This window comes from Chelonoidis abingdonii, chromosome 24, assembly GCF_003597395.2.
Source record: "Chelonoidis abingdonii isolate Lonesome George chromosome 24, CheloAbing_2.0, whole genome shotgun sequence".
NCBI lineage: Eukaryota > Metazoa > Chordata > Testudines > Testudinidae > Chelonoidis > Chelonoidis abingdonii.
Genome location: NC_133792.1, coordinates 22,941,871 through 22,968,480, shown reverse-complemented (window position 1 = coordinate 22,968,480; position 26,610 = coordinate 22,941,871). Strand labels below are relative to the sequence as shown.

Genomic DNA, 26,610 nt, shown 5'->3' with positions numbered 1-26,610 from the left:
AGAGAGAGCAGGATGTGCAATAGGCCACGTCTCAGCGTGGGCTGTCAGTGTGGTTGCTACTGGGGGGAAGGGTGGAGTTAATCCCCGACAGAAGTTGTGGCATGTGAGGGGTTAAGTAGTAGGATGCCACTTCTATCATAATTGTGATTTAAATGGGAAAAACAATCATGTTGTTAAAGCCTCTCCACTCACATCATTCCGCAATACGACAAAAGCTTTATGAGCTGCGAACATGGGTATGAGTCTCTGTTCAGTCTGGAACAGAAAATGTGGCTACAGTCTCTCATTATGGTAGAAGCAGTAACAGTCCCTACTGTTAGCTGGTGCTTCTTACCACCTCTGGGTGTGGAAACCGTTGTTTGAATCTGTGTGTCTGCTGCACAGTGAACATATTTGGACATTTTTCAAGAGGAAGTTAGTGTCTTTCAAATCCCTGTGTAAATAGCTGGAGATGAAAATATGCTCAGTATACACAGCAGACCTGCCAAAGCTGGACTCTCTGGGTGTATGATGTGCTTTGATGCAGCTGATATTTTACCGGGCACAGGAGTACCAGGGATGTGGAGGATGTTTTACGGCCACTAAGCAGAGATCAAGTGAATGTTGTTTCTGTATTTTTGTATGATGGATGTAATGTTAAAAAAAAGCTACAGTCAGATTGCATGTTTGAACAATTAACTGATTACATTGAGTTCAGCCTTTGTAAACCAGCGGTTGGAGATTTTTCTCTTACCGTGTAAGTCTCCTTATCCACATTAGAGTATCTTCTATTCGGTACTGGAAGCACAGAATTAGAGAATAGGCCTGTGTCTCTTGGAATATGCCATCTGTTCCACTGAGTGTAGCATGTGAATTTACTCCAATAACTTAAATAAGTTTTCCAGCATTTTGCACCTATATGGTTGGCAGCTAAATAAGTGCATTTCCTAAGTGTGATTTCTTTGGATCATAGAAGTTAGATCTTTCCAATCTTCTGAAAGTCAGATCCATACCTGGCCTTGTCTCACTTCTGTTTTAGAAAGATATCAAGCACTCTGACTAGAAGACAGTGTTCCATGAAATTCTTTATTTTAATGCACCAAATACTCTGATATCTAGGTGTTTGTGTTCTTTCACTCCAGCCTACTGGGCATATCCACCAGGCATGTCACTATGGCCTGATCTGCCCAAACTCCTCCACTGACTCATGTGTTTTCCTTATTTATTTGGTGGAAGATCTCGGGTTCATATGTGCTAGCGCTGCTTTGTAGGTTAGCGATTTTTCTTGTGTTACATATTGACATTGTTTAGCACTCCCTGTACTAAACAGTCATTCCTAAATCCACATCCAGCTATTGTACTTACGAATTCTAATCTCTGCTACTGCTGCTTTTGTACTCTGCAGTTTTACACTCTCCCAGGAAAGTAAGGTTTAGCAGTGTTGGAGCTGAGCCCCTTCCAGACTGCAGGTTCAATATTCTGATCTGGGGAAAAGCTTCACAGCTCATCCTGCAGCTGTGGCAGGAGTATCACCCCACACTCATGCTGGCCGGTGGAGATCACAGGCTTGGATGGGGTTATGCTGTCTGGGACACAGCTAAACGTCTGCTCAGGTGGCACTGCTGACAGCCATATAGGTGGAAACATGAGCTTCTGCTTATGTGGCACAACTGACAGTCCCAGTCACAAGCCTGGTCTCTAGTTTAATTGACAACCCCAGACAACATGAGTCCAGCTGTTAGGAGACAACTGTCCATGGAAACTAACCTCCCTCAGAGAAAGGGATACAACCACTGTGTTGAGTTAACTGTGTGCCAGAAAGTATTTACCATGTTTTAATATAGATTTCACAGAGGCACAGTAAAGGTAGAGAAAAGCTCTCTGAAAATCAGGCCACTGGTCTTTGAAGTGAAGGCTCCTGAGTCTAACCACCGAGCCTCCCTAAAACCACACATTCAGGTGGTGGTGGGGCAGAACCATCCTTTCATGCATACTCCCTCTAGCTGCCATCCTCTGTGCTCCTCCCCCAAAGCCACCTGCCTACTCCACATAGTGTCGCTCATTTCCACTCCATGAGAGGCTGGCACTAAAATCTGTCCCGACTAAGACCTCAAAGTCTGGTAGGAGATTTCACCTTTTCTCCTGATTTCATGGCTGGCTGTGTTCTCTCCGCTCCCTCGTCTAGAGGAAATAAAATAAATTAATGGTGAGCAAGTCCCTCAGCCAGCAGTGATGCAGTTTGCTCTCTTTTCACCCACTGGAAGCTTGTAACTAAGGTACCACATAGTATACGAGCCAAGTCTGTGCTGATGTTTTATTTGCATTATTGTAATGCCTACAAGCCCCAGATGTGTTCATTATCAGCTAAAGCTACTACCAGAGACAAGGCTCAGATGCATTTTTAACCAGCTTTTATTGTAAATAAATTTATCTGAGAAACAGTCTAATCTTTACACATCTATGCAATTTACATTTACAAAAAAATCAACTATCTTTGAGGAACATCATCTGTAGCAAATTGGTTTGTGAAAAAATATATTCAAAAATTAAATATCAAAAGAAAATTAAATTCACAGTGGAAAAAATGCTCCATAAATTAAATAGCAGAAATGTTAAAAATACTTTGTCATGGTCTTGTACCGTTTCACTAGTTGTGGTTTTGGAATACCTGAAGTCAGGCTAGTAAACCTGCTTTGATAACCTTGTAAAGAAACTGGAATCACCGGAGAGGAGAAGAGGGATCTAGATGCACCTCTTGCTTCAGTTTTCCTTCAGGCTGGTTTTAGGTCTCCTGTCTTACCCTACTGTTGTTTTTCTCATAGATGTTCAGTAGTTTTGTAATACACAAAATGACTTACACAGCCATTTCTTATTGCAGATAGCAGGTTTTAGGTCTTGCTGCTGCATTTGTTTTTTGAATTTATACAACTTATCTTTTTAAACTACAAAGTGTAACTGAAGACTAAAGGTACACGTTTCCAACTGCACCTGAGTGCATATGTGCAGCAACCTCTTGCTATTTGAGTCTGGGTTTCTGGGGATTCCAGAATCATAAATACGCCTGCTGTGGATTTATGATGTGCCCTCCTGGGATGAACTCAAACTCATTTCACTTGGGTCCTAAATGAAAGTTTTCTCCAAAGTCTCCTGAGGTAAGGCTGGGACATGATCCCACCTCGCTCCCAGGAACACTTTGGCCATGGTTATACCTCCAAGGAGAGACCCACTATCATTATCTTCTGGAGAGAAGGGTCTCCTGGACATGGCTAGCTATTCCAGCTTGAGGCAGGAACAGGAGGAGATGAATTCATCCCCTTTCCAAAAGACTCCCAACCACCAGCTCAGCTGTGTAGGGCCTGTCTTGTAGGACCTGTTTCCCCCACAATTGCTCAAATGCTGCTGGTCACAAATACAGTTTCAGAATTTGCAGTTCATCCAGTCTCCCTGCAGCAGCTGGGTGGATAGCTAGTGCTAGAGGATCTGGAAGCAGCAGTGTTATACTTGAGTTAAACCTCAGTAGAAAACAATTGGAGAACTAACATGTAGAGCAGATCACTGGGGTTAAAGGTAAATTACAGCAGCATTAATAAAATCTGTGGCAGTCTACATGTACTGAAATGTAGAGTAGTGGTTCTCAAACTTTTGTACTGGAGAGCCTTTCACACAGCAAGCCTTTGAGTGCGACCTCCCCTCCTTATACATTTAACACCATTATAAATGCTAGATGCACAAAGTGGGGTTTGGGATGGAGGCTGACAGCTCCCGACCCCCAGTCTGAGAACCCCTGATTTAGATACTCTCTTCTGCAAAGATATTCACAACTCCCTACCCTTGAATGGTCAGCCCTTGCTTCTCCTCGATCAATATTAGAGGGATGGCATTGTTGTAATCCCATGTGCAAAAATTCAGATAAATGTCATATTACAATACAAATGAAAGGTGTTTTCAAAATAAATGGTCGTCATTCAAGCACTTATTTGTGCTAAGGGGACTTGCCCTGAAGAGGACTGGCTGAATCTCTAGTTTTAGACCTGTTCCCTTTTATTACAGCAACAGTAAATAGAATAATACTTTCAAACACCAGACTGCTAGAGAGGATTTCCTTCCAAAGGCAGTCTGCTCTGATGTGTGTGTGGATTCACACCTCTGCTTATTAAGGAGTGCTCTGTAGATACGAGCAGACACTGTTTTGTAAAATATTTCTCAGTGGTCTTTGTAATAATTATGATGAAATGCTAATGATTTTAGACCTCAGTTGGCATGTGCTGTAGCAGGTGTTTGCATAGTGTCTGACACACTGGGGTGGTCAGGGAATACTGAATGTGGCAGCTAGCAAAAGGTGGAATGAAGACACAGGAAATAGTTTGTCCTTCTCAAGGAAATTAGGATGAGAAAAATCAATGTAATATTTTATGAAACAGTAGAACACTTAATTAGGAATGCAGCTCATAGTTTACCACATTTCTTACATGGGGTGAAATTCACTCCCATGTAAAGGGCCAGCCCCAAACTCCATCATGCTGCATTAAGTGCTGGCCCTCTGCCCACCCGTGAATTTCACACTTAGTACACAACTGCCTGAAATCCTAGAGGGGCTGCTCTCTGCACTTCTACAAACTAAACCCAATCCATATTTCTTACTCAGAAGTTTTACTCTGACTGATTGTATGTAGGTGGCAGATACTACAGCTATGAAATAATGTAAAAAGCCCAGTATCCAGGCCACTAAGACCAGCCTCACTGTAGATTCTGATCAAATAAGTGATCTACCTAAACATTCTGCTTGAAAAAGTCAGAACTGTAACTGGTGATTCGGTCACAACAAGGCACATAAAATATTCCAGTGGTTTAGTCGTAGAACAATGAAGTGTCTAACACACACACAGACACTCTCTCTCTCTCTCTCTCTCGTTTTCCTTCAAGGTAAGTGGTGATTCTAATCTGGGCCCTGGAAGGATAGAGCTATGGAAAGCATCTTCCACAAGTAACCGGTCATCCTGTCCTTGCAGTGCAGGGAGAGAGAATTCCTTCCCCCTGCACTGGCAGATTTCTTGGAGTTGCACTGTGCATTAAGTGAAGAAATTAAATGCTTACCCAGTTAACTAGGCCTCCCTGAACTGTCTTCTTGCTGCTGTTTGCTATCTACTAATGGTCAACATGTTTGTGCTGATTACATGGCAGTGAGAATTACTCCTGACATGAACCATCAAATGACAAAGGGAGAGGAAGGATGGGTTCTGTCCCCTCTCTTTTCCTAAGCAGTGTAGGCTGTGTAACATTTTTGTATACAAACAGCTCAAGCAGTAACTGCCCTCAAAAGCTTTCCTTTGTTTCCCTGCCCTTTTTGGCTGAGCTGTTTTCTCCAGGGTTATGCTGCAATCACAAAGCCCAAAACAAGGTTCATTACTCCAGTTAACAGTGAGTGAGCAGCTGCCCCCAAGTGGTGAATGGGATTGCCCCACAAAGAGCATCTCTGATTTTAACATATACAGACAGAACTGCGGCATTCTAGCAACTGTAATGGCAGAAAACTGCAGCCCCGATCATACCTAGTTCTCATATCAGCCTCTCCGTTGGCGGCAGCTTGATCACGTTCCACAGCTCCACTCGTGCCCCGTCTTTCTCCTGGCGGCTGGGACTGTATGTTCCCTGAGTTGCTCTCCGTTTCTTCATGGCGATCACAGAGGCTGCAACAAGTGCAAAGAGCAGGGTAGCCCCTGCAGCCCCGACTGCTCCCACAACTGAGGAGTTGCTGAGATGCGCCCATGCTGGCTGCTGTGGTGGAACATAGCGTGACTGACTTTACTCACAGTGCGCTTTGGTAGAAAGCTGCATAGTTCATGAAAAAATCAAAGCCACCACCAACCTAGTCTCTCCTCCCCCACCACTTTCTTTTATTGCAGTTTTACTAATTTTTACTGCATTTTAGTGTGAGAATTTCCAGGCCAGTGAGCAGAACAAACCATTTTATCAATTCCCAGTGGAGATGAAAACTGCTTGGTGCAGTGGTTGTGGCTCAAAGTCTCTGTTTCCTAGAGATGAAGACCAGGTCTTAAGGCAAATACCACTGCATTGCTTCCCCTTGTTGCCTGTTGGGTGAGACTGGCCCCACCCCTCAGTCTCAGAGGACAAAGAACAAACATTTGGCAATAGGCACGGAAGGAGCACAAGCACCGCAGGTATCTCAGTCCACCCCCTCCTAACAAGGTTTTACTACACGGTTCCTGTGCGGTACCCATGGGAATGTCTAACGTTCTATCCCAAACAGAGGTTACTTTATAAAATGTGTTGATTGTACAATGACTTCAGTAGTTCCTGACAGTTCCTTCAAATGTTGTGTCTATCAGGAGGCAGGAGTTCACAGCTGCTGTTGCTGTTAAAGACTGCGTTGCGAAAACAGTTTTGGAAACACACTACCCCTCAGCCCAACAGGGCTGCACAGAAGGCTGTAAATCAGTTTAACTCTCCAGAAATTCAGACTAATACAAAAACTGATCATAAATATCCTCTATACATTTTGACGCAGTATTTAACATTAAAGTAGATAGTTTGCTTTGCAACTCAAGGAAAAGCTTCCTTGCCTGCAGCAGTTTTCATGTCTAATTAATTTTTCCTTTTGCAGCAGTCTTTAAAAAGGTGACTGCTGTACAAGAGATGGAATGGCGCATGGGACATCTCTTAGCAAGTGCAAACACCTCCATCACCTCAAAGAGCGCCTATCTCCATAGGAGTCCAGTGGAGCTGTGAAAGGAAGCAGGTCAGGGGGGTTATTTTGAGCCAAAGTCCAGCAGTGTATAGTTGTCATGATTAACCCGTAACGTGCTGGAACTGCCACTGTTTAAACAATCTGCTGTGTACGTGCAAGTCCAGGTCACCACCAATGCCTTAAAGGAACTGAGCTAGAGGAGAGTCTGGTGTTACAAGTGCTGGAAAAATCTCAAGGTCAAAGCAGGTGCATCTCCTTGCCAGGGTGGTGCCTATATTAAACGCTCCTCTGGTGGCACCTTTAGGACACTGTCCATCTCCAAGCGAGCTCCTGCCACCTCCTGCTGGCTTGGGCTGTAGGTTCCCTCCGATTGACGCCTCTTCCTTGCAGTGAGAATCATGAATATGAGACCAATAATAAGTAGCAGCAAACAGCCACAGGCTACAGGGGCAGCTACTTCAATTAATGGGAATGGGAAGAAAGCACCTGGAGTCCCTTTCTGCAAAAGAAATTAACGGAGAAACAATGAGACCCCAGCACTTACAAGGACTCACCTGTAGCTTACTTGTGCTCCAGGAGTCAAGGAGCCCTCAACTGGGCTAAAGCGTTAACCGAGACTAGCGAACAAAAAAACCAAAGGACCAGGGGGAGAAAACTGCAACCCAAATGAAAGTAAGAAACTCAAAGCTTGTGAGGGCTGCTGCAGAGAGAAAAGTCTGGGCTAGCTTCAAGCTTAAATCTCTCCATCAAGCCAGATGTAAATTGAAATAAAAATTCACATAGCTTAATGTTTGTCTAAACAAAAAAACAGCCAGCAGTGACCTCTGCATTTTTTACCTTAACCACTCATTAGGGTCAAGCCTAAAGTCCATGTGCATTAAAGAACTTTAGTGCTGCATTTCCAGTCTTCAGGAAGGGTGACACTTAATGTGTGTCATATAGAGGATGTTATCAAGTATGAGCCACCAGTGGGATAGACAAGTGTTATGATAATTCAGATACAGTCACAAGGACAAAATTATCCCAAGGAAGTGAAGAGCAGGAACTCATTAATGCTGGGAAACTAAACTGCATCATAGCCCAGCAACCCAACTGTAAAAAAAACAGCAAGTGTGGTCTACTCAGCCCTTCAGAAGTCAGTTTAGAAAAAGTGGAAAGGCCCAAATAAGGGCACATGCGCTATATTCCTCACTAACATGGGCCCATCCATTGAGATGCAGATACCTATGCAATCAAAGCCTGTGCTGGGAATCTTGTACGGAAACTTATTAACATACTTGTCAGACTAAAAATATAACAAGTTGATGGGCGTTACTAGCAAGGTACCAAAAATTGGAAAAAGTTTTCAAAAATGGACAAGAATATCTAGGGTAATGTAATCCCCAGTAAATCCAGAACTCCCCCTACTGTAGCAAGGGATGGTTTGTTTAATGATGTCTCTGTTAGTGGGTTGAAAAAATTATGTGGCTATTAAACTTTCATCTGCAGCAAGATTAAATGCACAGAGCATACTTGCAGAACTGTGTTTGGGCATTAGTTTAACATAAGCTTTACTAAAACAGATGTTTGCAGGCTCAGTAGTTAATACATCTGACAGCCAGAGGAACGGCTGTATGGTACCCAAGCAGCACAGCAAGAACATAGCTATTTAGCCAGAGGAGGCTTATAAAGAACAAGAAATTTTAAAATATTTCAATAGCGAGTTCTGGGCTCTAAATCCCTACAACTGGACACCGTGTCACTAATGTGCAATCATCCAGCCAATTACATAGGAATTTTATTTATTAAAAACAGCACAGGCTCCAGCTTTAAAAAATACCAGCTTAAAAGTGGGACAGGTGGATTCATCTCCTTCCTCCTTGGGGGTGGGAGGGGCTAGCAAAAGGTATGAATTAAGCAGCACCCACTTTGTGCTCTGATTTCATCAGCTTTCACATGCTAAGCAGGGTTGGGCTAGGTCAGTATGTGGCTGAAAGATTTAAAAGGCAAGGTGAGGTTCCTGGAAGAAGTAAATGCATTAATATGTTCACTCCTTTGGCTCCTTTAGGATTAGAAGTGTCCTGAGAGAGATTAATGTGCAAACACATGGTGGGATCTCGAAAGTTGCCTTATTAAAGAAAGTTTGTATTTAAAGGGACAATTAGCCTAAAAAAAAAATCAAAGATGTTACCTAGTAATTGTTACAAGTAGCATCTGTAATTCCTCAAGGCATTTGGCAGTACTTGTGTACAGTCAGCGTCACTGTTTCACCAGTTTGTGTTGCTCTGTCACACAGCGACATGGGACAATAAAACATTTTTTAAAATAGGGAAATATTTTAAAACCAGAACATGAGGCAGGAGGATTTGGGGGCACATGTGGGACCTGGATGTACTTTTGAATATATTTTTAATTGAATACAATTCCAGTTGATGTTTTCCCTTTAAATAAACAACTTCCTCCAGCATTCTCCTACATAAGTTGAAGTTAAGCACTGAGATAGGAGTCAGGTTCAACTTAGTATAGCATGTAGATTAGTCACATATTGGCACTGCATACATGTGACTCCAGCTCATGAATGCAGACCTGTTGCTGGAGCCTACTCATTTAAAGGTCTCCTCGCCAGTCTGTATTAAAAGTTACTGACTGTTTTAGCTGGAGAACAGATCTCTTATTGTTTGGAGGAAATGCACAGCAAACTTCCTCCCCCTTATCCAGGCCCCACCGCTACCACCCCCCAAAAAATACTAAGAGTTCATAGGCACTGAGCTTGGGGTAGAAGAGGAAGAGCAATATATGGAAATGATAGCAAAAAGTAATACAGGAAATCCAAAAGAAGTGTCCTGTGACAGAAGCGAGTCTTGGGATAGCTGAAGGGGGTTTATGCATGCAAACTGGAAAGGTAAAAGTGGCTTCATCATAGCACATGCATTAGATTTTCCCTAAATAAACAGCAACAGCAGTGAACCCTGCCCTGGCACACATGCAGCATTCGTTAGACAGCTTTCAATGCATTGTGTGTTAGGACATAGTACATTCCCAAGTTACCAAACTACCTGCCCATGCAAATGGCTTCAGAACCACAAAAAAGCATGAGTCTGCCTTACTAGCAGTTTGTTTAAGCAAGATTCTAATTCTGCTCTCCCATCCCTTGCTTGCTTAGGTAGAAACAACAAGGCTTAATGAAGACTGTCCATCACACTACCTCTAAGGGTTTAGGAAGAGGATTGGCTCCAGTAGGTAGATAGCATGTTTTTTGTTTTAAATCATATTTACCTTTGATTTTATCTAATTCCTTCCTCCAGACTCCAGGCACACACAGCTCAACCTAGCAAATGAGCTTAAGAGGGGAAGTGGCTGCTTTTTAACCCATTCACATACGTTAAAATATCAGCTGAAATTCCAGTCAACAGTTAGTGGGAGAGAGCACGAGGTGGTGGTGGGAATACGATGTAGGAAGTTGCCCTGTATTCTGCTTTATCACAGAACTTTCCAAGAGCTTGGCAATTTAAGTACACTTACTACTGAAATGGATAACATTTCATTATTGTCAATCATTACACCACTGATAATCGTACCAGAGACATTCAGCTGATAACGATGCCTTGTCCTGTGGACTGGATGCACCTGTCAAACCCTATAATCCAACTGTTTAAGAGGCTTTTCCCATGGGTAATAGGGATCACTTTTCAATAAGAAGCCAGCTACTACTGAATGGCTTTGCTAAAATTCGTTTTCAATTGCTAGGGTCCTGCTTGCATATACCAGATCAAAGAACAGAGTTCATTTTTCCTTTGAATCCAACGTTTGGCTTTCTTGGAATTTAGTTGGTTTCTATTACTCAGACATGTCTGGTTTTAATGGTGATGGCAATAATTTTCTATTTCAAGTTTTTTCATACTTATCACCTACTTTGGAGCAAACTGAAGTAGATTTTAGAATATGGACAAAGAATCCAATATGTTAAAGTGGCAACAGTCTTGGGGATTTATACACCTCAGCTTGGCTACTGTGCAGCTCCATTTACTTTAGATGTAATTTGGTTTCCTTGTTTTCCTTTTGAAATGGCTGCAACTGAGGCTTTGGGTTGCCATTTGCAGCAGTAGCTATGGGAAAGCAGCTGCATCAGTAGGCACACATGCAACCCCTCCCCTCTTTGGGCCCAACTACAGTGTTTTTGGTTGTCACTCAGAGATTGGTTCAACCTGAGGAGAGGCTAACAACCAACAGCCACAGTGTCTAGATAAGCCATTACAGACTCAGAAAAGTATCTGCTACATTTATTTAAAATGCTAGAAAACTAGAACCGCCTGAGTGTAATATTCATGCTATAGTGATGCCAAACAGTGCACCTCACTCTCCAGCCTGCTGTGTGTGTGTTGGTTGAATTTCCCTTAGCCAGCTTCATGTAGAGATCCTAAATGTGTCAAGGAATGTAGGATATTCCACTGATATCCTAGAATCAGCGGGCTCAGCCTGCCTCATACTGACCAAACTGCCTCTCCTGCTCGCTTCTTACAACCTAAGCAGCTAGAATAGAAGGAGAGAGAAGACCTTATGCTAATAAGAGGGGGAAAGGACCTGCTTACATCAACATCACAGCGCTCTCCAGTGTAGCTGGCACTGCATACACACTGGTACTTGTTCACAGAGTCCTGGCATGTCCCTCCATTCTGGCACGGATTTGGCTCACACTCATTGATGTTAATTTGACATCTGGAGGGAGAAAAGGTATATAGAATTAACTAAAATAATGTGCTTGAGGACACACTTTGATCTTACAGAATCGTCTTTTGGTGCAAAAGCCTCTATTACAGTGGTTCTCAACCTTTCCAGACTACTGGTACCCACGGCTGAGTTAACTTTTTGTGGGTCTGGCACCAAACATATTTGTAGGCCCCCCCAGGGAATGATTTTAAAAGGGGCTGGGAGTAAAAGCCCAGTGGGGCAGAGATTCCAGTCCTCTGGGGTGGGTTTTGGGAGTGGGAAAGGTGGAGGCTAATGTAGTTACTCCTATAACTGGACGTTTAGTTTCCAGGTTATAGGAAACGCATACTCCTGGTTGAGAATCACTGGTCTATAGGACCTTGCAGGAATTACTTCCAAAAGGCACAATAGTTTGAAAAATTCACCCATTTCCTTCCATATCTCCAGCTGAGAAAAAGCTAGTGGAGCTCTTTGGGCTAGGCACTGAACTCCAGTGAGGCGAGTGGCCATTGAGGTCAGCGTTCGAAAGAGCAGAGGATAAACAAATGTTTGCAGTTTCTGTTGCAAAATGGTGATCTTTGGGTTTGAGGCAATTCCCTGTAGTTGGGTGGCCCATGCTGGGTTTCCCCCTCTAACCAGGGCCAATGAGAGGAGGGGGGAAGCAGTTACAAATTACTGGGGCCCGGCCGTCCGGAAGGGGACCCAGGGCCCAGCTTCCCCAGCCCAGGTTAGCTGGTCTGCCCTTGCTGGGGGGACCTGAAATTTTTTTTTCACCAGGGTCCGAACCCACTCTTGGCAGCCCTGCCTCTAACACAGCAGTCAGTATCACTGTGCACCCGAATTTACATCACCATTGTTATCACTACACATGCTGGCTCTAACTACAACACACGAAACACAGAGATTTCAAAAATGAAGGAACAGCACACGTTCTGGGAGGATGGGCAGTACCACTGCCATGCGTCAGGACTGCCTCTTCCACAGCGTGGCTGGGTGACAATTTAGGAGTAATCATTTCAGTTGTGGGGGGCGGGGAGGACAAATAACCGTGATGAAAAGTATTTGCCAGCCTGCTCCAACAGTCTCCACTGTAGGAAATCTGATACTTGGGCATTAGTATCATCTGCAGTTGCAGGCAGCGTCAGGGAACGGCACGTCTTACTTCCTTCCGGTGAAGCCTGGCTTGCAGGTGCAGTTGGCTCCCCATGTCCCACTGGTACATTTGCCTCCATTCAGACAGGTGAAGTTTTTGCCGCACTGTTGAGGTGGAAATGGCAACCTGGCAAAACCACAACCACACACATTAAAGCTGTCCTATTCAAAGGAGCAGGAATACCAGCTATCATTGAGGGAAAGGAGCAATAGTGCACACTGGAATAGTGGACAACAGATATTCCTGACCAGCAGTTTCGAACCACAGATACGACAAACCTCTGAGAACCCATCCAATTCTCCTAGGCTATGTCTACATTAGGATTTTGCCCCTAAAACTTCCCAATCTTGTTAACACTGATGCAGCTCTACTGGTCATGGCAATGTTGGGCACACAAGTGGAGACCGGGCACCACTACCACACTGACCAACCCCTCCTCCTCACAGACGGACTAGAAGACAGAGTGGTTAAAATGCTGGCAAACTGTCTTCACTTGCATGCCCACTGTCACTACTCCCAGCAATGCTCCAATAGTAATGGATATTTTTAGGAGTCCTAGTGTAGACGTGATCAATAAAGTTCAATTGTGTACCTGTTTACCAAGGTCTCAGTGCTCTAGTATCCTGTCTACATAACACATTGTTTTCTAGTTCTTTTATTCATTAGAAAAGTTCTTTCGCTTCCAAAAAACTGCTGGAGTCTATCTAAACTAACAACAAAATTTGCTATCTGCTCCAAACGTACAGCTCTCAACCAGGCTGCCACTCATGCTGTGTCCTCTCAGGTGTTTGGAGTTCCTCAAATACCTGAGATGCTTGAGTCATCAATTAAAAAGCAAAATACAGAAAAATAATGCTACACCACTCTCTCCTCAGGGACAATTCCCTTACAGTCACCAAGGGCCATGCATAAATATGTCCCATGCTCTTTCTAGCAGATTGAGCTGAAGTTCATTGTCATTACTGTAGATGTTGATGTGTGTTTCAAGGAATGGGATCCTCTTCAATACAGGGGGATAAACACACACACATTTTTTTATATACACGATACAAGTATATTGTGCTTTGGGGGGAAATTGGGTCTCTGTGGGATCTGACACAAAGAGATTATGTTAGTTATTGGGGGCAAGGGAGAATCAACTCTAATCTGCTGTTCTTGTTTATATATATAAAAAACCTGGGTGCTATACTGAGTCACAAACTGAATAAGAGTCAGCAGTGTGAGGCACTTGCAGAAAAGGCTAACATCCTTTGGGGTGTATTAGCAGGAATGTTGTCCTGCTCTCTTCGGCTATGGTGAGATCTGGAGTCTGCATCCAATCCTGAGCGCCACACTTTAGGAAAGATGCAGACAAATTGAAGAGTCCAGAGGAAAGGTTCAAAAAAACTGAGCACATTTACTCTTGAGAAAAGAAGACCCAATAATAGTCATCGAATGTGTTATGAGCTGTTATAACCAGGACAGTGACCAACTGTTGTCCATGACCACTGAAAGCAGCACAAGTGATGATAGGCTTAATCTGCAGCAAGGGAGATTTAGGTTAGATATGAGGAAAAACTTTTTATCTATAAGGGTACAGGCCTCCTAAGAGTGGTTGTGGAATTCTCATCATTGGAGGTTGTTAAGAACAGGTTGAACAAACACCCATCAGGGATCATCTAGATTTACTTCGTCCTGCTTTGCACAGGTGGCTGGACTTGGTGACCTCTCAAGGTCCATTCCACTCCTTCATTTCTGTGATTCTAGAACCTGTCCATGGTGCATCATTGAATACTTCCTGTCCTGAGACTTGGAGTTGTAGACCTGGAGGGCTGAGAAGGCGAGTTTATTTTTTGAGGAAGGAAGGAAACTTCTCTCTAGCAGGCTGTTCTTGTTTGTTTACTCTAAAAGGAACTGTCTGAATCTGCTCAGAGGTTTGGAATGTTAGAAGAGGTCCTGCAGGAGATGGATTTGTGGATAGAATGTAGGTGAGGACGGGTGGCAAGACATGCATAATAAATACACTTTACCACATGGTTCTGCAATTTAGCAAGTAGCTGTCACTACTGAAGAATGGCCCTTCTTCCAAGGTGCTGAGCAGCCTTCAACAGGATTGGAGGTTGCCTACCACCTTCCAAATGGCAATAAGCACCTTATGGGATCAGGGCCATAGTATGCAAAATATGCCAAGCCTTCTAGACACCTGCCGGTCACAAACTCACAGTATATCTCATTCATCATTGACCTTTCAGCACCAGAATATTTTTTAAACATCTTGATAAGGTAAAATCCAAGACACCTGGAAGCTACTTTATCCCCAGCATCACTGGCAAACCAAGAAGGGTACCTACTCGCAGCGAGGTCCTGAGTACTGAGCTGGGCACTTGCAGGAGTAGCTGTAAACCCCATCAACACAGGTCCCTCCATTTAAGCACTGGTGTCGCATGCAGTCGTCCACATTGATGTTACATTTCTTCCCAATGTAGCCCCGGAAACAGTCGCACTGAAAATCTGCCACTGAGTCCACGCAGTCCCCATGGACACATGGGCTGGACTTGCAGTCATCTATGTTAGACTCGCACAGAGGCCCCTCCCATCCGACACTGCAGGCGCATTGGAAGGAGTTAAACAAGTCCTCACAAGTGCCCGCATTGAGACAAGGGCTCGAAGCACACACATCAGCCCCAGTGCAGCCCAGCTGGATGTGTCCCCTGCTAGACTGCAGGAACTGCTCTGGCTGAGGGTAAGAGAGCTGGCCAGTGAACGGCAGGTATACTCCCCCTATGTTCACATGTCCAAGACAGCCTGTGAAGTTCTCCGCTAGTACAATCAGCACATTGTTCTTTAAGAAGTCCAGGTTCCCAGCATTCCCCTGGAGAGTCATGTTCACAGAACCATCCAAATGAACTAGCCACCTTGAAGACAGCACAGATGGCTCTTCCATAGACAGAGAGAGACTGTGCCAGGAGCCATCCGCGATGGGTGTTTGACTCAGGAAACTGACCCCTTCGATGCTGTTCCCACTTCTAATATCCACAAGCAGAGTGGAGTTCTGAATAGCAATTTGGAGGGAGTCCACCTCTTCAGTAGCCCAGAGCAAAATGGCATCTTCATCCCTGGTTTTGAAGTCTAGGTGGAGGCTGTTGAGAGCTCTGGTGACTGAAGCATTGGTGGTGAATTCAAAGGCAGCATTGCCATGAAATGTTGCATTAGCCAGACCTGAAATTAGAAGAGAGACAGCATTAGGGCTTTGAGGGATGTTAAGTGTCACGTTTGATAAGAGCCACATGGCAAACTCCTGGAAGACTCAGTCCCATTAGTATCCTGGGAAGCTGTGTGGGGAGCTGGGGTTTGCACCTCATCCTATACTTTAAAGCCGTAGCACCTGGTGACATTAGAGCTCTTAGCTATGATTGGCTTCCTGTCTAAGAAATCTCTCATGAGGCCAAGATGATCTAACTGGCCTTCTCCATCTTGCTGCTGTGGTTATCTCCTAGCTGACTCAGAATCTGCTGTCATACACAAGTGTAAGAGTCCTGCTCTGCAAAATAACCTGAGGTTCTGGAATTGGCAGGACATTAAATGAAAAGGGCTGATCCTTACACTGATTGCACCTTAGCATCATTATAATCAGTGCCAGAAATGTACAATTGTCTCTTTCCTAAGAGGGTGAAAGTAGCAAAAAGAAAATGCTTAAGCACTCTCTCTTCACTATTACAATCTAGGTGACAAAACCATGTGGAGCACAGACCTGAGACAGCACACAGCATGTGGCATTCTTAGTTTGCTGAGCTGAGCTCCTCTCTCTGCATACCTTTAGTTTCCCAAGTGCTTCTGGCAGTTATTGTAACAGTGATAACTGGAAATATTGACTAATTAAAGACAGTCAGCTATGAAGCCTTTTCCTGCACATAATCAGGAGGGCAGCACTTACATACGTATCCTGCTGGAACATCCACGCAGGAAGTGGCTTTGGGACACAGGTCACTTGCACACCAGACTCTCTCCTCACAGGTGTTCCCAGTGAAATTTGCTGGACAACTGCAACTGAAGTCATTCCAGGTGATAGCGCATGTGCCACCATTGTGACATGGCCCCGACTGAAAAACAGGAGAGCTTATATTTAGGAGGAGCATGGTTCATCTTTGGATAAAAGAAATGGAGTTTGGTGGAGGGAAATGTGACATTCAAGACTTGTATGAATGGTGTTTGAATTGGGGAGGGGAGATATTGCAGGAATGTTGATAAGAACAATGAGCTAGAGACAACAGAAATATCCTCTGAAACCAACACCTAGCTGGGATCTTTCCTCTCTCCCCAGGCCCTGCTACATCTGTGATCACTCAAAAATGAGTTTCCTCAGTTTATAAGAGAGTTGCTGGCCTCTGTGGGAACCTCCTAATTTAGAATTCACTTTCTCCCTTGATGCAAAATAATCTGTATTTTCTGACCTTCAGGTGATGCTGCAAATCTCATCTACTTGAACAGGTGTTTGGAGATGGTACAAGTATATTGTGCTTTGGGGGAAAATTGGGTCTCTGTGGGATCTGACACAAGGAGATTATGTTAGTTATTGGGGGCGGGGAGAATCAGCTCTAATCTGCTGTTCTTGTTTTGTTACGGGCTATGCTGTTGATTACCTACCAGGGCCTACCACATTTGGATCAACATCTTTTTGTATACGGTCTTTGTGTGTTCAAATCAAAGCAAATGGCTATATAGCTTCCCAGAGCCTAACTCCTACAAAAACTCAGTTCTTGGTTTTAAAAAGTCACCCTGTGAAATAAATGCACTAAGGTGCAGAGATGAGAAAAACGTCATGGAGTAGGACCTGGATGAACTCAAGGTTATGAATCACACACAAACAGAGGCAAGACATGTTCCATACTACACCTCTCATAGGAAATTAGGGCCTTCCCTTCCAACACAGCCTCTCCTTTGCTGCCCAGTCCTTTGATAGCATGAAGATCGCAAGGAAACATTGGCTATTGGTGGATCAGGAAACCTCATGGTGCTAGGTAATTGCTGATTAATTACATGCAGTTGAGAATAGTCATCATGAGTTAAAGGCCAATTCTAAGTCATTTAAAACAAATAGAGAAGGTGCCAATCCCTGCAGGTTCCATTAAAACTCCTTTAATTGAAGCGTTGATGTTCACTGGCATCTGAACACAGCACATCATAACAACCACCCTTGGCACCTATATAGCACATTCCCTTTCCAAAGTGCTGTGCGAAGAGTGGATAATTATAACCAACTAAAATAACTTCGCTGGAGTACACAGGTGTAGGTGAAAACAAAACTGTGAGGCACAAAAGGAAGTGTGAGAAACATAGGAGGCAAGTTGCAAAAGTCCCTGAAAACAAACACAAGCAGCGGTTTCCAGGGTGACACTCCCACCAGCAGAAGCAGAGCAGCAAGAGGTGGCAATAGCTCCCTGCAACAGGTGCAATGAATTCAGGCAGAGCTGGGAGAGGCAGCAGCGGGAGCACAGCCTAGCACCCTTCACATATAGCAGGAAGGAGAGAGAGTCCCCCACCAGACACATTCTGACTCCCCTGATGGTACTGATAGACTCAATTATTGTTAAAGAGATGGAGCACTGTGGGATGGAGGTGAGAATGTATTTGGAGGGTGGGAGTTGAGAAGGTTAAAGGATGGGGTGAATGTTGGTAGAGGTGTGTTGTTTGGGGTGCATAGATAGAGCATGGGGATAAAGAAGAGGTGGACTGGTCAGTGTGTTTGCAGGACGGAGGTGGTTTGGGAATGTTGCATGCATTGGGTGTGGATTTCAGCTCCAGAGGGAGTGGTCAGTAGAAGTATGTGAAGGAGATGGATTAGATGTGGAACATTTGGGGTCTTTCAGCTTTCTCCTTCAACAGTTAAACACTCACATTTTTCCTGAAATCACACCAGTGAAACAGCCAAACTGCTGTACAGCCACGGAGGCTTGCTAGAATAAACAACCATGCACAGTGCAGAGAGCAGTGAGAGTCTCTACCTTGCAGGTGTCATCGGAGATGCAGCCCGGAGCGAGGTTAGTGGTTTGTCCCACGTACACCTTTTGTGGCAGATTGTAGTTCTCAGCCTGAGTAGGAAAGAACTCCATTCGGCGGTTGTTGAGCTGGAAATCTTGAAGACAGCCTTTAAAATATCCTCCCCATGTGCTCACGTGGTCTTGGTGAGGAAGTCCACCAACATACACCTCAAAACCAGCTACAAGAGGCAGCACTGCCAGCTGCCCTACCTCCACATCTCGGTCTGAATGGCTGGCATGAACTCTTCCTCCTTGGAAGGTGAGAGTTACCAGATATCTCCTCCCATCAGCCAGGTTTTCTGAGAAAGTCACAGCATTTGCAGATGATGTTGCTATCTGGAGCTGGCCACTCTTCAGATATACAGTGAGGCAGGGGTCAGTCCCATTGCTGATTTGCAACACTAGGCCACTTAGCTTCAGAGTACGGATAAAAAAGGAGATGTTGAAGTTTGCACCAGGATTATCAGCAATTGTGAAGGAAGCAAAGCTGGAGGAATCTTCCAAGCCAAATGTTCCTGCTGGGTACTCTGGAAGGGAAAGGAAAGACACATCAGTTCTGTAAGGCAGGGCAATGCAGATGGCCTGGGAATGTTTTGAGCTCCAACCCCTGCATGACTTCTTCTCTTTCAAATGTGCTTTCCACTGTGTATCACAGGACTGGACCCTGCTCCTAGAGACTCTGGGCAAGGCAAGTGCAAAAACTAATGATGTGAACTATTCACAGAAAGCAGGTGAGCCTCCCTCTTCCTTCAGGACAGTAACTCATACACACATGGCACACCAAGGAAGAGTGCATGTATCATGGCCCCTGACACCTGGCACATTAATTTGGGAAATTTTAAGCTACCAAGCTGCTTTTAAAATTCCCAGCCCCCACAACATCACAGGAGCTTTTGTACTTGCTATGTTTAGAGAATGGGAGCGAAACCAGAAACTGACAACAGTATTAATACAAGCCCTGCAGGACTGTGAAAATGCATCAGGAATAATCTCAGCTCAGATTTCCAATAAAACAGTTACCTTTAGCACTGAGCATTTTATCTACAAATACAACATGTTCCTTTTCACCCTGAACTTGAGATGGACAAGTAATAGTTTTTCCTAGTGAAATTGCTTCACTGCCCTTCTGTAATTGCTGTGATCTGGTGCAAAGAGGAGGTCAGGACATCTGGCTCTGGTTGCAATATTTACACCATGAAACTGACAATCATTCTAGCAGGGACCAGCTCTGTTTAGTCACAACATAAAGAGGATTTGATAGAAAATCTATTTAGAGAGGGTTCAATTTCAGTTGCAGCCCTGGTTACACAGAAAATGCTGTTGCTTCCAAAGCCAGTGTCACTTTAGATCTCTAGATTGCTCATCACCAGAGGAGTTGGCAGATGCCATCATTTGGTCCTTACCATGTGAACAAGTCTGGCCTTCGTAAGGCCTAGTGCAGTCACACCTAAAGGTTGCCCAGAGGTCCACACACAGGCCTCTCTGAGAACAGGGCTGGGAGTGGCACCATTCTGTCCTGTTGCAGCCCAGCTCCACTGGAGAGGATTCACGGTGGGGTATATCCAAGGGAAGAATAGCCTGATAATCAATCTCAAGGTCCTCCAGGCAGCCGATGAAACTCTCCCGGCTCCATGTATTGTTAGCTGTCAAGTCTCCATCAACCCCCCCAATGTAAGTTTTTAGGAAGGCAAGTGAGAGAGAAGCGACACCGTCTCTAATAGGGAAGTCCTGCAGGCAGACTCCTGTGTCGCAAGCTTTATGCCAGAGCTTTAACTGTAGAGAGTCCTGCAGAAGAACCTCAGCTTTGTGCCACTGGCCATCATCAACCCTCAGCCTCTTCAAGAGCAAAGAGGATTCAGCATCGTCTCTCCTTAGCCCCAAATGCAGCATGCCATCAGAGAGCTCCAGGAACAGGTATTCTGCTTCATTGCCTCGGTAGAAGAGAATGGCATCAGGCAAGGTGGTTCGGAACCGGAGAGACACCATGGCCAGGTAGTCCTCTGCCACATCCTTCCTGCTCCGATTATTATTCATGGGCATGTCAATAAAGATATACCCTTGGGAACTGAAGGAAAACGTTGTTGGCGTTGAGCATTTGGCATCGTAGAAACCAGGCTGGCACTGGCAAACGTGTCCGTGGGTTTCAGCTTGGTATGTTGGGATGCACAAGGCCTCGTTCTGGCAAGCATGCATCTGGCACCCAGTAAGCTCAACAGAGCAGTTCTTCCCTCCCCATATGATGCCATCCTGACTAGGGGCACAGTAGCAAAAGTAGTCAGCAATGGCATCCTTACAGGTAGCCCCATTCTCGCAGGGGTCATTCTTGCACTCGTCGATGTTGACAGCACATTCCACACCTGGGAAACAGAGTAAGAAACAGGATCTTATTGTAGATGATTAATAAGATTAATAAGACAGACTTTTTATCTTGGAAAAGAAATGTGTGGGGGACATGATAGAAGTCTATAACATCATAACTGGTGTGGAGAAAATAAATAAGGAAGTGTTGTTTAGTCCTCTTCATAACAGAAGAACTAGGGGTCACCAAATGAAATTAATAGGCAGCAGGTTTAAAACAAACAAAAGGAAATATTTCTTCACCCAATGCACAGTCAACCTGTGGAACTCTTTGCCAGAGGATGTGAAGGCCAAGATTATAATGGGGCTGAAAAAAGAACTAGAGAACTTCATGGAGGATAGATCCATCAATGGCTATTAGCCAGGATGGGCAGGGATGATGTCCCTAGCCTCAGTTTGCCAGAAGCTGGGAATGGGTGACAGGGGATGGATCACTTGACAATTACCTGTTCTGTTAATTCCCTGTGAAGAACCTGGTACTGGCCACTGTCAGAAGACAGGTGGACCTTTGGTCTGACCCAGTATGGCCATTCTTATTTGATTGGGGCTCCCTCTCCCAAAGCAGCAAATTGGTCACACTGAAGTCAGTACCTTGGCTCATTGCCATACAGTGAAACCACTCTTAGGCAACCAAGGAGCAGCTGGATTTTGGGGTTACGGTGATCACCAAGTAGGTGATTTTTCACAAATGGAAGAGTAGGTTTATGCACAGAATAGGACAGCGATATATGAACCCACCTGAATTAGCAACCAAAGATAGACTAACCCAGGGGTCCCCAACGCGGTGCCTGCAGGCGCCATGGTGCCCGCGTGAGCACCTAAATTTGCCCGCGTCCTGGCCAGTGGTGGAGCATCTGCCGAAATTTTTCAGCGGCGTTTCAGCGGCGATGCCTCTCTATGACATCACTTGGCGGCAAGTGGCGTCACTGAGAGGCAACGCCGCAGAAATTTGGCGGCGACGCTTCTCAATGACGTCACTTGCCACCGACAAGCAACGTCACTGAGAGGCATCGCCACCGAAATGCCACAGAAATTCAGCGGCATTTCAGCGGATGCTCCACCGCCACCACGGTCCTTCGTCTGGTGCCCGCCAGACGAAAAGGTTGGGGACCACTGGACTAACCGATTGCCATAGAGATCAGTTATTGAAATCAAAGTACACTGCTACCTCAATATAACGCCACCCGATATAACATGAATTTGGATATAATGTGGTGAAGCAGTGCTCTGGGGGCGGAGCTGCACACTCCGGTGGACCAAAGTACGTTCAGTATAATATGGTTTCACCTATAACGCGGTAAGATTTTTTGGCTCTCAAGGACAGCGTTGTATCAAGGTAGAGGTGTATTTGGATCCCATTTCTAAATAAATTTTGAATAAAAACCACAGACACTGCTCAAAGAATGCCAGATTTCTATTCCACTTAACCCCTCCTCCCACCCCTCCCTCTTCATGTACGTCTGCTATTTTATTGCAGTAACCCTCACCTCATGTGATATCTATGTAAATACTGTCTGGTCTTGCAGCTTTGATGGGTTGTAAAATTGCACAACTGCAATTTTCTATTGGAGACCCCATGAAACATGCAGTATTTGGCACATACACAAGCTGTAAGTCATTTACTTTTTTGTACTTTTCATTGTCTCTTTATGAAAATTAATAAAAAGATTAATCACAACAAGAATTCAGTGCATTTAAACCAGACTGCTGAGGGGCGCACTTAGTGCACAGAGCACCACAATACACAACTATTCAGGCAAGTAAATGGAAACAAAATGGAAGAGTTAATCCAATAATTCCTAAAACAACGCTTGGCAGCCATGGTCATAAACATTCATGAAGTTCAATTCACCACCAAAGAAAAATAAATATATGCCCCAAAGGCACATGTTGGGCCAAATTCAACATTGTCCAGTCTCACTGAAGTCAGTAGGGTAAAAAGCCATTGCACTTTATCTCTCAGACACTAACCACAGACCAGTAGAATGTGGGATGGTTAGGAGATATTACAACCAGATCTGCCATCAAGTGGCTTCAGACTGATGAAGAAAAAACACACTCCGATTAGATGCCAGTCCACCGTTCATCGAGCCCATAACATCCGTTTCCACTAATCTTCAGAGACAGCCACATGGATAAGCCAAGTATGGATTATCCAGATCTAAATGCATTACACAGAGTCCAGCTAGCAAGGATGGGAACAAAGAAAAGAAGGAATCCAAGCACAAAGAATATGAATGAAAACAAATGACATTTAAAAAGAAAAGCCATTAAAGCACTAGGGTGAACATGATGAAGAGATGTAAATAGTAGCCTGAGGGAAGAGCTGAGGGGAGATGGAGGTGCTGCATTAGGAGCTGATGACCTGTAATATAAATCTCAGCAAAGAAATTGTGTTTCTTGAATCCTTGTGTCAGTTCAGTGACATAGTTCCCAGCAATGTCTTGCAGTAAACCTCAAAACATTTAGTGTCCCCCAAACTAGCTAAGTTAGTTTACTCCCTTCAGGCCCTCCCTGGATAGGTCTCCTGTGGACCAAGCATTCAGCTGTTGCTGAAGAGATGCCAATCTATTAGTCACACTTCAGATTTAACATCACCTATGTCATTCCAAAATATACTTCAGTGTGGGACCAAGGGCGTAAACCTTACAGATCTGGAAAGTAGCATGGCAGGGATGGCAGTTCAGCTAAACTGGTTCTGTGCTGTGGTCACCATCAAGCCAGCACATTACCAGCTAGTGATCTTGGAGATAATTCATAGGGGAACTGCTGTGCATTGTAACTGTGGGCAAGTACTGCATTTTAACAGTGACCTCTGCCCTGCAGAAAAACTTACTCAGTGGAAAGATTCAGAACTGCTTCGGAGATGGCCACTGGTGTCAGAAACACTTCTACACAGACAGGTAAGCACCCTTCCTCCACTTGACTTCGAAGGTGGGTGGAGATCAAGGCCCACAGATGATTATTAGGCTCAGCACGGCTTTCAGGCTGCTGCCCACCAGGACTGGATATCAGGGTACAAGAGGTGCTCAAGCCAGTCAAGGGCTGCTTGCGGAAGGCTGCATGGTGCCTACCAGGGCTGTGGTCAGCAGAGACTAGCACTATAGGTAGCAGACAAAGATGCAATGGGATCTGGTCTGTGAGCAGCAGAGAGTGGAGAAGCTGGTTGGGATCTCTCTGAGTGGGACAGAGCTCCATTTCCCCATGCAGAACTCACCCCCAATTGGCCCTCTCATCTCAAGAGTTGGGAACCCTGAACAAGGGACCCTTCAGACCCCCACCATCTCCACATTAAGACAGTAGCAGAAAAGTCTGTTTGTGCTATTTGCTGGACTCCCAGATGACACCTGTGGTGTGCGCTTTCCACACCAGGTGGCAAATTAATCCCCACAGTGAGTGTGCAGCCCCAAGTTTGGGGCTAATTAAATGCTGAGCGCTTCCCCCAGGACACATGTTTTGATTCCTGGTCTGTTTTGTTTGGAGGGGGTGACAGAGAAGAAGTTGCCACTTCAGATTTTGATATATCTTGGCTGGCTGTGGCTGGTGCCTGGCAGACGTAGCAGCATATGTGCAGAGAGAGAAAGAGAAAGAGAGATGTGCTGGCTGTGGAGTCAGAGGGCAGCTCTTAGCAGAGGAACAAAACACAGATCACCATCATTATCATCACCCCTGCTTGCAAACAACCACAGGCAGGAGAGAGGAAAGGCCTATGAAACAATGTCTAATAATACCCCTCCCCCTAGGGGCCAATGGAGCATATGGCTACTGCTTTGGCCAGTCTAGTTTTAAAACATCCCATATGATAGGGGAGACTGTTCCAGAGCTTCCATCTCAATGGAAGCAAATATTTCCTGGAAACCAATGTACCCCCTCACTTACCAGTTCATCCCATTGCACCTACTGTACCTCCACATACACTCTAAGTAACTCCTCTCCCTCCTTGGTGTTTACACCCTCAGACAGATAGCTACTCTGCCCTCTCCTCATCTATTGTCACTCAGGAGGGTCTGGTTACGCCATCCTCTCTAGTCTGCTGATAAATTTGTCATCTTTCCTGAACATCCTCCAGATTATCAGACTCTGGTGATGCTAGATTTAAAAAACAAAGTCAGCTGCAGGGGAAAGAATTCCCTTGCTGTCTTCTTCCTAGATGCTAACTGCAGCTCACCAGAGGGGTTTGAGTTTTGTGTTTTGGCTGTGAATGATTCAGTGTTAATGCAGCCAGAAACGCAAACAGCAAAGAGAAGGAAACCACCCCACTCCAGAAATAACAAGATTTTTGCTTTGGGCCATTACAGCAGAGAGAAAGATGCAGACCATTTCCTGGACTGTACCTGGTATCCCAGATTTCTCCAGAGGGGATGATTGTGTGTCTTTGCAATCATACTGGAAAGGACTTTTTTAAAATTCTGTTTTAAACTTTCAGTTGTATTCTTAAAGGAGGAGCACAGAGTAACCTGTGAGCACAAATGTTCCATTTCAGGTGTTCAGAGAACAGAACTTAATTCCATGTGACACTTCTGTTGCAAAAAGAGGTACTTTTTACACTTGCAGATTTTGCTGTGTTCCCCCTGGGCACCTGATCCTAGGGCCCACAGAAATATCCATAAATAATAAATAAAAAGACAGCATATTATAAAATATACTCTGATCTTGCAACTCTCTTTGATTAGATAAGAAAATCACTAAGGACCAACTAACAAATATAAGAGGAAGCAGCCATTTAAAAACCAGAGACTTTCAAAGTTGTTGTCAGGACAATGACCACTATTTTAAAATATTTTGGTTAATTCAAGAGTGTTCAAGGTAATGACTACATTTAACCAGAAACTGTAAACAAAACACACATGCGTACTCTTATTACAACTTTGAAAGTCTCTGTCATAAGTAGATAGGTAAGGTAAGGGTTAATTTTCTTTTTCCTGTAAAGGGGGAACAAAGAGAACCAAACACCTGACCAGAGGACCAATCAGAGAACTGGATTGTTTAAAGTCAGGGGCGGGAATTTGTATACTCGGGGTCTTTGTTGTTTTCTTAGCTATGAGGAAACAAGTCTTCTTCTAATTCTCTCCTAATACTTCTTCTAAACATCTGTAAGTACCCAGGAACCGCAAAGTAATTCAGCTATGATGGTCTTTGGGGTGTATTTACCTGTATGTTAATTTGTTGTGCTGGTTTAATTGGGCTATCTTTTAAATCAGACTGTTTCTTTATATTTTCTTATAAGCAAGAGCCTGTATTGAGTTTCTTAATGCAAGATGATTGTTTTATATTTTCTTTCTTTTTTTCTATAAAGTTTTCTTGTTAAACCTTGTGAAAGTTCTTTTCCTAGGGAGGCAAAGGGAAAAGCCAGGCTGTGGGCTATTTTCCTATTTGGGTCCAGGGAAAGAGCAGACTACAGGGAAAGAGACGAAGAATTCTCTCTGTTCTCTGGTGGTTACAGTTTTTCCCTCATTCCTGGAGCAAGGGGGGTGGCAGAGCCCAGCTGTGGGTATTTTGCATCTCCATTGTCCTGAGGGAAGCAGAAAAGCTGGTTTCTTGGGTCACACAGGTTAGCCGCGAGGCAAGCCTGATAAGGAGGGGGAAGGGGTTATTTTCCCTGCTTTTAGCATCCAAGGGATTGGGAATCTGGGTGTCCCACCAAGGGAGGGTTGGGGACACCAGAGGGAGGAAAGGGGGGATCAGGCCCCATAGATTAATTCCTGATCTGG

The 26,610-nt window shown here is 44.5% G+C and overlaps 1 protein-coding gene across 1 annotated transcript in view; it reads right to left on the bottom strand.

The window, feature by feature from the left end:
* Positions 1–6,626: 6,626 nt before the first annotated feature.
* CRB2 (crumbs cell polarity complex component 2) overlaps positions 6,627–26,610 on the bottom strand; it is a 54,916-nt gene continuing 34,932 nt past the window's right edge. Inside the window, exons 7-13 of the mRNA XM_032767636.2 lie at positions 19,945–20,898; positions 18,506–19,068; positions 16,438–16,603; positions 14,855–15,722; positions 12,534–12,650; positions 11,254–11,380; positions 6,627–7,184 (exon numbers count right to left, since the gene is read on the bottom strand). Coding sequence (XP_032623527.1) covers positions 6,957–7,184; positions 11,254–11,380; positions 12,534–12,650; positions 14,855–15,722; positions 16,438–16,603; positions 18,506–19,068; positions 19,945–20,898 — 3,023 coding nt within the window. The 3' untranslated portion in view covers positions 6,627–6,956. The remainder of the gene's footprint in view (positions 7,185–11,253; positions 11,381–12,533; positions 12,651–14,854; positions 15,723–16,437; positions 16,604–18,505; positions 19,069–19,944; positions 20,899–26,610) is intronic.